Source organism: Typopeltis vanoorti, chromosome 18, assembly GCF_054136105.1.
Source record: "Typopeltis vanoorti isolate ZY-2024b chromosome 18, IOZ_Tvanoo_1.0, whole genome shotgun sequence".
Lineage (NCBI taxonomy): Eukaryota > Metazoa > Arthropoda > Arachnida > Uropygi > Thelyphonidae > Typopeltis > Typopeltis vanoorti.
The window spans coordinates 74,645,533-74,659,690 of NC_143566.1; the positions used below are offsets into that span (position 1 = coordinate 74,645,533).

Genomic DNA, 14,158 nt, shown 5'->3' on the forward strand with positions numbered 1-14,158 from the left:
ATGTGGAGGTTCTCCTCTCAGTTATACAGCTTTGACCTTAATCACCCCTTGATATAATAATAATATAATAATGATATAATAATAATATTATTATTATTATCCACAGTCCTCTGGAAAGTCAAAGACTCATCTTGAGAAGTCCTTATCAAATAAAATGTACACCATATCTTAAACTTGTTTTTCCATGCTTACTGCCACACACATTGGCAGTGCATTCTACTTACTCACTACTATCTAAACAAAACACTTGCTACTCACGTCTTTACTTATATCCTCCTTATACAGATAAAAATTCCTTCCAAAAATTGCCTGGACAATCCAGTCCACATCTAGAAGGAATGGCGTATTGTTATTCTCATGTCGCTTCCAGTCTTTGAAAAATATCTTTTGCAATAATGTGGTACAAAACTCCCACCACCTTATATGCCTCAATCGTGTAAAGATTCTTCCTCCTCTTATCCACTAGACTCTGCAAATCATGTCTTTCTCTGTCTGTCATCCTTTCCTATCCAATATTCCAGAGACCAGTTACCACCTTAATTACTCTTCTCTGAATCCTCTCCATAAATATCTTCATTACCTTAAAAACAAGTAACTAGATTTGTGCTCAATAGCCCATAGTTGGACTGATCAAGGCCATTTGTTCTCATTTGCATATAGAAACAGTTTATTCAGATTAATTTTGTTCAGATTCATTCGGCAAAGTTAATATATTAACTTTGTCAAACTTACTGTTATAAACAACAACTTGACATCTCCAGGCAGTGCAAGGACTCATCATGGGCGGGGACACCACTATATACATCTCACCATCTCTCCTGCTACTTAATTTTCCTACTACACAAAACAACAACACCACTACCATCAATGCCATCCACCAACAGTATTTTTTTGTCTGTAAATTGCATCTATTCTCATGGCCCATTTGCCTGTATGCGGGACGAAAAAATCTTGCTACCTCCATATGAGATTGGCTAACTCGCTTTCAGTTGAAAAAAGCTCATGATAAGATTCCTCTCATGATGATGAGGATGAAACTTAGGTCTTTTCTAATTGAAGGGTGCAATGCTTCGTTGTTGAAATGAGTTATCTATAAAAGAATAACCATTTATTTTATTTAAGATTCACTTTTTTTTTTTTTTTTTTTTTGTATTTAACTGTAGTGACACTCCATGGCACAGTTGAAAGAATGATATGGCATGCGCCATTAGTTGGGTTTGAATTGTATAACTAATATGAGGAACATTTTTTTTTTTTTTAAATGAAAGGCATGTTTCAGCTGAAGGTGATTTAGCTGATTTTATACAGAGTTTGTGGAATTTTTCCTTCAGCACAGAAATTCTAAGACTTTACAGCAGAGGTGGTCACAATAGCAGCTAACAGCAGACCTGAAAAATGTTGTTTATATGTAGGGGCTAGTTTATTACAATCTGGGTGATGGGGTGTTGCTTGAGATATTGCTTGGATTTAGATGCTGAATTATCAAGAACCTGGATAATTGAAAGGTGCTTGACTTGAGGAGGCAACACAATTAGGACTAATAATCTCCCTCCCCACTCCAGGTCGCATCCAACCAGCTTTCAGTGATTACTATACCGAAAAAAGTCTATACTATACTGGAAATCAGTATTGTTGAACAGTTTATTTTCTGCTTTTATTGATATATTGGCTTTGGAACTATGTGAAATGAGTGATAATTGCTATTTATGAAATTGGAAATTAACATCGTAAACAATTGTCTGATTTACAATATTTTTTTAATTAATAGTGAATGACTTAATGAGATTGTTATGCAATATTTTGACCAGAGAATTAAGTAAGTTAATAACATTTTAAAATTATATAAAGTCTTAAACTGCAGTAAAGAATGGCTTTGAGGCTCTTGTATTTTATTTATTTAATATACTTTGCCATTTATGAAAATCCAAATGCATTGACAAACTTTTACCACTTTGTTATTGCAGGCTTTATCTCATGAAGCCACAAGCTATATTTTGGCTTTTGGTAATTGCTGTGCCATTCACAGCCAATATATTAAATTCTGGTTCCATTCCAGATACAATTTGTAGATTATTTAAATATTAGTTATTAATACTTATTTAGGACAGCCACTTTGATCTCCACTGTTTTTTCAATTATGTTCCATCTACAAGCCTCTTAAAATAAAATCTTTAACTTTTGAAACTTCTTATTATCTGACACTTAAATGTTACCAAATATCATAACCCTGTCTTGATCACACTAAATGAAATCTACTATAATTATCCAGTTTGAGATTTGTTTTAATATCAGATGTAATTTTTTCAGTTCGATTTCGTGCAGTACCTGTTACTACTGATCTGAAGGCTTTCTCAGATGCTGTTGATGTCTATCTGTTAGATCCTAGAGGAACAATCATGAGGAGATGGCTGTCTAGGCAAACTAATTTAGGTATACAGTAATTGTTACTTGCTCCAATACTTTATTAAAATTAATGATGATATGTTCATTTTGAAAAAATTAATATAATAACTAATAATGATAACTAATAATTAAGGAATTGACAGCGTACACTAGAAATATAAATTAAATAAACTTTAATATATACTTTCCGATATTTCGGCAAACGTCACGTTGCCATCTTCTTGGGAACTTAATACAAAGACAAGTGCACGCAAGTACTACCTAACGGCAAATGAGAACCGAAGCTAGGACGCTAACGTTTTCCTAAAGTCCTGATGGTGCCCCTGGTGGGCTATATTGGTAGTTCTTGGCCTTTGGGCTGAAGTTCTTCTGATAAATGTTTCCCAAATTTGGGGCAGTCTCATGCATCCAAATTTGTTGAGGTTTGGCATGTTCCTAAGGGCTGAGGCTGATTCCATGAATAGTCTTTCATATTTGAACTTGCTGTGGTGTATTACTGTGGCTTTCTTCCATCTTATTCTGTGGCGAGTATGGTCTGCAAGCCCAGGTCAAAGGCACTGTCAGTTCCCTAGCACATTCTCTCAAAACTCGTGGTGAAATACCATCCAGTCTCACAGCTTTACTGACATCCAGAGTACTCAGTATTTGAAACACACTTTCCTTGTGTTCTTTGCATGAAGAGTTGTCTGTGAGTATAATGTATTGCCCGAGTGTGTAAGGCATGGTTTAATGGAGGTCAAATTTTAATAATAATGATAATAATAAAAATATTGGGGAAATTATGAAAAGCTTGTTAATCGATCAAGGAAACTTACTGATTTCCTATGTGATATCATAAGAAGATTTTGTATGATCTTGTTGAAATTATTAGATTAAATCTATTTTTGTGATGAGATATGTATTTAATCATTTATGAAACATGTAAGCACAGAATGTTTATTATTAATGTTTATACACATATTTTTCAGATATTTCAATCTGAAACTTATAGAACATCTTAAGGTGAACTAACAATTTACAACATAGAATAACAACAAGTGATGTCACAAGCACGATAATGTGAAATACATTTTTTTTTACTTTTTGATTTATTCATTTATGCTGAAGACGATCTGTTAGTGTCATTTTGAAGATCTGTGTATATACATTATTAAAAAACTTTCTCTTACTCCATGTTTAATGGGTTATTTTTGAAGCATCTGCTTAAAAGTATTATGGTCAGTAATGCTTAAGTATCAGAGCTGTATAACTGGGAGGAGTCCTCCACATAGCCTTTTAAGGAATGTGGAGAACCAACTGGATTCCGAAAAATAGACCTGACCTGATGTCCACTCCTCATGGTGCATCCTGTTAGGTATCTACCTTGATTCTGAATGAATGAGGATGGGCTGATAATTTGAGATTTAGCCAACCAAACTGTATTCTTATTGGCTTAAACCACAATGGAAAATGATGGTGCAACATAACAGAACTTCATACTGACTGGGGCATTGCTCAATTAAACAAAGCCTCCTTTTTTTAAGGAGTATGAATATTGAACAGGAATATGTTTTGCAGTTTCATTTGGGACAAATATTGAAATATGCTTCTTCAGTTTTTTCATACAAATAAGTTAACTAGATAAAATGCTGATGGGGGACCACATTCTATGTGGTCCCCCATCAGCATTTCTCCAAGAATGCTTTTCTTGCAGATAGACAAACTGCCTTATGAGTATATGCATTTCCACAGAGACAGAAGATTTTGTACATATGGCTAAACATCTGGGAAATTAATGAAGCCAGGGATTTGAGGGTGTTAGTGGATAGGGAATTAAAGTTTAGAGGGCATATTGCAAAAGTGGCTAATTAGTTCATCAGATTATTTGGTTACTTAAGAATAGCCTAATGAGTAGAGACAAGCAGGTTATTATGCCTCTTTACAGAGCCTTGATAAGACTCATCTTGACTACTGCATGCAGATCTGGTCACCTGGGTGTTTTGGGAATGAGGAGGTGGAGAAGATTCAGAGGTGAGGGATCAAAATGGTAGAAAGTCTATGGAATGAACCTTATGAGGACAGGTTGAAGATTTGTGGGTTACAGAAATTGGTTGACAAGCAGAAAAGGGGGGATATGATTGAGACATACCAATTACTGAAGGGGTTTTCAAAAATTTTTCAGAACAGATCTGTGGTGGGAGAACTAGTGGGCCATCCTTGGAAACTGAGCAAGAGTGTAGTTAGCAGGGGTATCAGGAATAGATTTTTTGCTTGGAGAGTGATAAATGAATGGAATGGTTTGCCAGAGTCTGTTGTGTGACAAATGTGAATGAGTTTAAAGCTAAGTACAATAGATACTGCATGAATGTTAGATAGTGCATAGCATGACATTGAAATCTTCTCTTGATGAGTCTAAGGACTCCATGGAGTAGCCCATAATAATAATAAACTTTAAAATTTTTATTATGATCACAGTGTTTTCATGGATTCATGAGACTTATTGTGGGAGATCTGCTCTAAGTTCTACATAGTCAATGATGACATACCTTACAATCATTCACTGTCCTAAATCTCCTTTGAAAAATCTCTCCAGTGTCTATTTGGTAAAGGCTTTTCAACTAATTAGATATTACAGTCATATCATCCTTCCCTCTGTGTTCTTGTAGAGGGATATTAGCTATTCTTCTAGTTTGTCCAAAGTAAGTTTATAGGAGCAAGAGATATTGCAGACCATGGTAACCTGTATATATATTTGTACATACTAGTAGTGTACAGAGCCTGGTACTATAGGACTCTGTACTTTGGCTGCCATTTTGGCCACCAATTTGTATGCCAGTAATACAGGAAATGATTTAAAGATAAATATCCAGTTGTTTGCAGATGATGCACAACTGGGAAAAGCAATAGTTAGTAAAAATGATATAGAGATCCTGAAGGATGACTTAAATAGACTGGCAGTATGGATAAAGAATAACAGCTATCAATTTAGTATAGAAAAGTGTAAAGTCATGCACTTTGGAAAGAAGAGGAGATTGCATGCTACATTAATGGAACTAGACTTTGATGAGGCAAGGGATTTGGATATGATTGTGGATATTGTAAAGAGTGCCTTAGAAGATAGAAATATAAGATCTGATAATGTTGGAGTCTTGACAGGTAGCAAATTGATTTGGAGGAAAATTGTGGATAGGAAGTTAGTAATGATGTAAATTTTTCATGTAATACTATCATATTCTGTACGCCCCTTGAGGGTATATGTCAGGAATTTGATGATGATGATGTGGACAAGGAGTTGAGATTTAGAGAGCATATTGCAAAAGTGGTCAAGCTCATCATATTATTTGGATGTTGAGGAACACCTAGACAAGCAGGGATAGGGAGGTGATTGTTTCCTCATTATTACAAGGCTTTAATAAACTGCATTTTGATTACTGTGCACAGTAATCTTGCCTGGTTTCATTAGGGAAAGGTTGGTGGAGATAATCCAGAGATGAATAAGACTGTGATAAGTCTATGGAATGCTCCCTATCAGGACAGATTGAAGGTTAGTGGGTTCCAAAATAGGCACAAAAGAGAGAATATGATGGCAACATATTAAATGAACCATGAACCAACAGGTATATAATCTGGAAATTTTGCTCTAGAGACTAAACATGATACTTATTTATGCTGTTTCAGGCTTCTTATTGGGATTCAAACTGTAACCTGTTGGTTGGAAAGCAGAAATGTGTTTTTACTCAGCTAACCAGACACAATTAGTTTAATAAAACTGCTTTTATTTTGTATGTCATAGTAAGAAGAAAGTCACTGTTACCATATATAGCTGACTGGTTTCTCAAAAGATGAGAAATCCTGAGTGTTTAACCAGTGGTCAAATAACTCACTTTGCTTGTCTAAGATGCATAAGTGTGGTTCTAAGACAATCTGTCAGGAATGTGATTGTCTGAGAAAGCTTCTACAGACAAACAGAACTTCCTGTGTGCAGAGTGACCGAAGCATTTAATGAATGCTGTTTTCTCAACCCATATGGTTTATACTCATATGGTAAAGTATGAGTACAAACTATCTGCAAGGAATTGAAGAGGATCAGTATTAAGTCATATGCCTATACAGAAACCACAGTATTAAATAAAAGTTTCTAATTTGGTGGTCAGTATGTGTGTGTGTGTGTGTTGTGTATAAATTTACCTAATAGGAACACTCCTTTAGGCAGTACACAATTTTAATCACTTAGGAGATCTCCCTCCTCACACACGTGTTGAAGGCACATAGTAGCTTACCATTGATCTGTAGAGTGAGATTGTGGTGATCCAGATTATTTAACTCTTAGCTTTCCCACTTGTTGGTAACAGTACTAAATATACTGTTACCAACCTTCCTTTCATGTGTGGAATTAACAAAATGCATACACACACACACACACAAGAAAATTTCTGTATAAATTCTGATATGAATATAATAAGAATGTTCTTATTATTTATATATATACACATAACCTTTTGCAAATAGGTAGTATATGAAATTTAGCATTGTAGATTCATAGTAAAAATTAGCAACCAAATTCAGTTTTATGTTAAATTGGACAATTTGGATTGCCACTAAGTTAAACCTTATTATGCCATCCAGTTCATGATAGATATATAATTTTTTCCAATTTTTGTATTCTAGTTTACTGTTGCTTGTAAAGCTGGGAAAGCATAATTATATTTCATATATGTTGTATGGTGGAATGATGTAGTAACATCACAAGATATATACATTTCATAACATGATATTGCATGGCTGTTATGTGAAACATGCCTGTTTATAATATATTGATCATTTTCGAACTTTTTTTTGTTTTGAATAATATTAGTTTATGATTTTAATACTGTCAAGTAATTTATTTCTTTTGCTTAACAGGTGCAGTTAGTTTGGAGTATCCTCTCTCACTTCAGCCAGTATTTGGAAATTGGACTATCAGAATTGTTGCGCAGGTGTTTTATTTTTTTAATTGTAACTTATTACTTATTTGCACAAATAAATAGTTAGATAAAATCACCCTTTCCTAACTTGACAAAACAGTTACTTATTTTTAAAGAAATGCTCATTCATTTCTAAAATGTGAACAGTAGTAAACTTATCCACTTTAAAAAAATAAAAGTTGATTATGGTAAAATAAGAGATCATTGATTAAAAGAGTAAATCACATGCCTGCTATAATAATCAAAAACTGTAATGTATGGGAATATTGTATAGTTCTACTTCTTGGTAGAACTATACAAGACAACATCCATCAAAGGCATCTCTGAATGAGCTGCAGAAATTATTAAAAAAAATAGTAATATGTTGGTATTTTTTTTTTAATAATATCTGCAACTCATTCAGAGATTCCTTTGATGCCTTCAAACCTGTTAACCAAATTCATAATCTGTTACCCTCTTCAGAAGACAAACTCTCAACAATGATGCTACCTGGAGTATACCAGGTCCCATGTTCATGCAACCTGTCATACAACTGGCAAACAGGAAGATCAGTCTACAGATGTATATTTCTGAACAAAATCACATCCAGCTCATTAAACCACACAAATCTAGCTTAGCTCAGCATGGAATTGAAAATGCAAACCATAGAATCCAATGGGAAAACACAAAGCTTTTACACAGATCTATGTACATATATGAAAGGCTATTCAAAGAAAGTACTGAAGCTTTACTTCATAGACCTAGCCTTAATCATAGTTATTGCCTTACTATCAAAAAGTTTGGGAAAATGTTATACACAATAGATTTGTATCATAATAATTAATTTAATTTATCATTTCAGCTCAGTAGTTTTAACTTAACAAATGTCAACTACCTGTATACAGAGAGAGTCAAATCTGGCACATGCACTGTACTGTTTTATTGTTCAAATTCCTTACCTTTGTTCTTCGCTCATAATGTCTTATGATATGTAAGATGAAATATTGGTAAAATAAGTAATATTTTTTTACTGTGGAACATGTGTGAGTTTTTAATTATAGAAACTCCACAAGCCTCACTATATAAGAAAATATGTGTGAGTTAAGTAATGTGAAGATGTCTGTAAATTTCTAATATTCTTCTCGGGGTTTAATATTTTCATTTTCATCTGTATTAAATGTACACTCATCTATACTTTTTAATAAAGATTTAACAAAGACTAGTCTGGAAAATAGTCAGGAGCTTGGTAATAAGTTCCTCCTAATTTTCCTATCCTAATTTATGCTCACGTGTAGACCTACACATTTTACCGTGTAGGTATTCAGAATGAAAATCCTACGGAATAGGTTACTCCTTATTCCTGGAGGTGTCCTATGTCTGTAGTAGCGTGTGTTCACAGGGCCAGTTTGCCTGTTCTGAGGGGGGGGGGGGTGAAAAAACCGAGTTTCCGGGTGAAAAAAATCCTCTACCTCCATGAGACCAGTTAACTCACCTTTAGTCAAAAGAGACCAGATAAAGATTCCTCACATCACTGACGGGAATGGAATCCAGGTCTTTCTGACCAAAGGGCTTTGTCTATACTGACTGAGCTACGGAGGCTCATAATTACAAGCAAAATAGTTTTTCTATTATTATTATTATTGCATGGGCATCTATTTGAAGAATCATTGCAGGAGGTTCATACATCATATCCTTGAACACATTCACTAACAAAGTATTCATAATGGATACCTAAATAATAACTAAATTCAAATTGGTTTAGTTATTCAATGAAATTTGTAATTTTCTCTATGTCTTTTGTTAAGATACTTGCTATAAAAAAGTTTATAACTATATGCCAGCCTGGTTGGCTGAGTGGTTCAGCAGATACCTGCTCTTCAGCCAAAAGGCTGTTGGTTCGAATACTGCTGTGGGCATGGATGTTTGTGATTGTCTGTGAAAATACTAGTGGTGGTGGTGGTGGTGGTGGACAGTATGATAGTAGTGGGATGATGGAGAGTTGTAGAGTCAGTGCCCTCCCTCATTGAGAGTCTATGGACTCCTTGGAGGTGTCATCAACACCAATGTCATCTACTGTCCACCACCACCACCACTAGTATTTTCACAGACAATCGCAAACATCCATGCCCATGGCAGTATTCGAACCCATTATTATTATTATTATTATTATTATTATTATTATAATTTTCAGAACAAGAGCATGAACTGGCTACCATCTCACCTGAGTTGCACATCAAGCAGGACTATGGTTTAATATTACAATAAACCTTTTACTTTGGTTTGCAACCATGTGGTATAGTGTCTATTGGGAAAGATTTTTTCACTATATGAGGCTGTTTTCTCACTAGTTGTTTCTTATTACACTAAATACTGACGCAGTCTATATACTATTTTTGGTACTACAAAAAACTTTGTTTTGCTTGCATCTGTGCAATTTGTAGGGGGAGATGGTTTCATTCTCATTCCAGTACTAACTAAGCTACTAATATATATATCAGATACATAACCAGCAAGCTTGCAGCAAATTTTCGTATCCTGCATGAGGGACATCTAGAGCACGAGATTTGTCACTATCCGTTTCAAAAATATTAAATAAATCATCTTACTAGGTTTTATTCAACTTTTGCTGATGTTCTGTTTTATTCAACTTTTGCTGATGTTCTGTTCATCTAAAGGAGTAATGCAAACATTGTCTTGCACTATAAAGTAAAAAATAAAAAGAAGTTTCTTTTACTACAGTTAAGAAACAAAAAACAAGTGAGAAAATGAACAAAGAAATAACTACAGAGATTGTGTCAAAGACTGTTTTTGCCCTTTATGGTATCTGCACAGCAAAGAATGACACATAAATGATGGGCAAAGTTGAGGGACTGTTGATCAAAAAAAAAAAAACTTCTGTGCGAAGTGTAACTGACTAAATTGTCAAAATAAAAACTTGGATGTGCATTATGTGAATAAATTGAAACTCTTGGAGTAGTAAAGGAGATGAGCATGATGACTTCTAAGAAATGGATAAACAATGAAATTCCCTATTTTGGTGAAAGTAGACAGCAACAGCCACTGCCTTTAAGAAAATTTCTTGATAAAGAAACAGTGGAAAGCTTCTATAAAACTACTTGCAGAAGCCTGAAAAAAAAAGAACTCCTAGAAAACTGTGTTTAAATTGTTTATCTTGTGAAAAACAGCAAAAAAATTTTGCATTGCATATAAGATGCCCAAAGAAAATCAGTCATTCTATCATTTTTAATCAGAGAATGACCTAAGAATTAAATGCGATTCACATGGGTTATATTTATCATTCAATTAACATATCTAACATATTAGTGATGATATGAGAGAAAAAAAACCTAATAAATTATGTCAAACAGTAAAATTTCACTAATGATTTGACTGTATCGAGTAACAAATCCACTTTAATTGTGTATATTTGAACTTGTACATTGGACAGTGGAATGAGCACAGCCTTAAATTTTTTTTTGAACTTGATTGAACTGGAAAGTATTACTCTAAAAGAGATACTTGATTCTCTGCTGATTGTTTTCAGTAGTATGGTTTGATGGAAAATTATTTAAAGTCCCACTTAGTTTGTGTCACATGTGATGGCCAGTCATAATGGGTTGCAAAAGTGAGGTTACCAAACTGATGAAAGAAAAATTCCCTTCATTAATTATGTGGCACTGTGCTAATTACTGAAAAATTGTCACTAAAAAGTGTCAGAGAACCAAAAGTGTGTACAAAACTCACTTGATATTGACACTGAAAAATTTTAAGCACACAATAAATTTTAGGTATCGCCTTTCAGATCTGTTTCAGCTCTTTGGAATAATTCTTGAAGCAAAGAATAATTCAAATCAAAACCAAAAAGAAAGATGCACCATGAAGAAGGTGCATCTTTCTTATTTAGACTTAGGTTTAATATGTGATGCTTCTCGAGAATTATCGAACCTAAATTTGGGCTTGCAGGAACATGACGGAGATCTGTACAGGGCAAATAAAAAATAGAAGTTGTACAACTTTTTCAGGAAAGACAAATTCCAAAAAAATATAAAAGATTTTGCCAAGCTGCAGACACAATCAATAGACACAGTAAAGAAAGGTGTTGGAAGATTGTACTGGATGAGAACTTCATAAAAATTTGGAATCTTTTTATAAAAATTTGGCATATATATTTTACTTATGCTTGCATGAAAAATTTATGTTTTATAAACTGCAGTTATATACTTAATGTGTTATTCTTATTCCAAAAACATTATTACACTATGAAATAACAATATCAGTTATTTCATAGTGTATTTTTTTCTGCCAGCAAAGACTGAGTATCGGCAGTTATTTATTTGTGTGTGTGTGTATATATATATATATATATATGGAGGGGGGGGCAGGAAAGTTCTAATAAACACCTAGAACAAAAATGATATTAAAATAGCAGAGTAATGAAGGTAACTTATGTTCTTATATCGTCATATGTTCTTTCTTGTTGTTATATCGGTTGCTTTAATGTCGTTTTTGTTCTTGGTGTTTATCAGAACTTTTCAGATCCCCACCCCCTCTTTTATATTTTTTTTTCTGTATATATCTATATATTAAAAAATATTACAAAAATTAATGTTAAATTATTAATAAGATTTGAAACTTTCTATTTCCCAGAATTCAAAATTTTTTTTTTTAAGACCATCATTGCAATTTAAATAAGGTTAACTGTGAAAAGCTTCACAGGATTCTTCAAAGAGACTCTCAGATTTGAAAAGACTTCGTTTTAAAGACTTATGCAAAGAATTTTTGTTGTCCCAAAGGATTATGTGGCTAGAAATTCTATGCTCTTCAAGAACAGATTTCTCAGCTTGGAGAAGAAAGATAATCTGTATGTTCTGATCATTGGATGTCTACAGTATTGTTTTCTGGCCAAAATAGAATAGATTGCAGGAACAAGGAATCTTCTTCACTCCTGATTTGGAGAAGATAGATGTAATTTATTTTTGGTCATCAGACATCTATATTATGACTTGTCCAGCCACAAAGGAGAGACTGCAGGAACAAGAAATCTAGTAAGAAGCCAACATTCACCAGAAGATGCATTCTCCAGGACTCAATGCATCACCCATCTCAAAAATCTGGAATTTTAAAGACACTTTCCCACTAATAAACAGATAAACTGAGAGCTCAACTTCCCTGACATTATTAGGAACTAGTTTCTCACATAAGTTTCTAATAGTGTCATGTGCCAGTCAGACAGCAGCAGAAAGAAAGCACTTGGTAACATCTGTTGTCATTCCATTCTTGCCTCATGTAGGCATCTGCTATTTCTGTATGTTCACTCTGAGGATGTGAAGAGATACTAAAATATAATGAGATCATGAAATATAAGTGTTTTAAATTAAATGCTTTATTTTGTCTTTGTCACAATAGGGGAAGACGATGTAAACAATTTTGGCAGTACATATGTGAAACTATCAGTAGGCTGAACTGTAAAACTCCATCTGACATCTACCAGTTAGCTCAAGATTGAGAGACTTGGAAGACCATAATTTGCAATATTTAATTTTTAATATAAATCTCTTCTTTTCCCTTTTCACATTGTATCATATTGTGAATAAACTATGATGATGATGATGATTTTGTCTTTACATACTTTACATGTATGTAGACAGTTCAGAATGTCTTTAAATGAGTAGTCTGTGGAATGCTCCTATGAGGAGAGACTAAGGGTTTGTGAGTTGGTTACTGAATGGGTGCTTTATAGGACTGATGATGAGGATTTCAGAACTCTGCTAGAAAGGACAAAACAAGGGATCATTCCTGAAAACTAAGTGTAGTTAGTATGTGCACGTGGACTAGGTTTTTTGCTTGGAGAGAGTGTGAATGAATGAATGATTAGTGGTGAAAGTGGTGGATGATAGATTAGTGAGCTAAATGGCTATTGGATAGGTATCAGAGAGTTGTGTATGGGAGGGCACTATCTTAAAAGAGGAAAGTCACTAGTGGTGTGCTGTAAGGCTCAGTTTTGGGACCACTGTTATTTAATTTATATATTAATGATATTGGGATAAGTTTAACTAGTGATATACAATTGTTTGCAGATGATGCAAAACTGGGGAGAGTGATGAGGAATCAAGCATATGAGTGGCAAGTGATGAGGAATCATAGATCATATGAGTGGGCAACAGTATGGAACTGTCAATTCCATGTTGCCAAGTGTAAGTTTTTGAAATTTAGTAGGCAATAACAGGATGCAAAGTATACACTTGATGGAAAAATTTTGGAGGAAGTTGAGGATGATACCTTGGAGTAGTGGAAAAGGATTTGAAGTTCAGAGGTCACATTACACAAGTTATGAATTCATCACATCAGATTATGGCAATGATGTGGAGGACCTTAACTTCTAGAAATAAAAAGGTTCTGGTTCCATTGTATAAGGCCTTGATCAGGCCCCATATGGATTGTTGTAACAGATTTGATCTCCTCATTTTCATGGTGATGAGGATATGTTGGAAAGGGTCCTGAGAAGACTGACTAAGGTTGGAACTGATGTCTTTGGGATGTGGGATATGAGGACAGATTGATGGAATGCAGTTTGCAAAGCCTTATGATTGGGAGATCGAGATCTCGTTACTCTGGTCATGCTGAGATTCATGAATGATTGAGTACTCTTATGAATTGTATCAGCATCATCACAAATGGTTCCCACTGTAGAATCACTGTCTCATGGTGCTTTGAATGTCAATGCTACGTTCGTCTCTATCAAATCAATTCAGAATTTTAACTTTATCTCTAAAGAATGGGATTTCCTAGTCCTTTTCTTCACATGGTCTTTATTCACATTCTTCTTTTCATTC

The 14,158-nt window shown here is 34.2% G+C and overlaps 1 protein-coding gene across 1 annotated transcript in view; it reads left to right on the plus strand.

Annotated features, from left to right (window-relative positions):
- LOC150096810 (CD109 antigen-like) overlaps positions 1–14,158 on the plus strand; it is a 325,733-nt gene that overhangs the window by 62,775 nt on the left and 248,800 nt on the right. The window contains exons 4-5 of the mRNA XM_090408083.1: positions 2,308–2,430; positions 7,285–7,358. Coding sequence (XP_090264209.1) covers positions 2,308–2,430; positions 7,285–7,358 — 197 coding nt within the window. The remainder of the gene's footprint in view (positions 1–2,307; positions 2,431–7,284; positions 7,359–14,158) is intronic.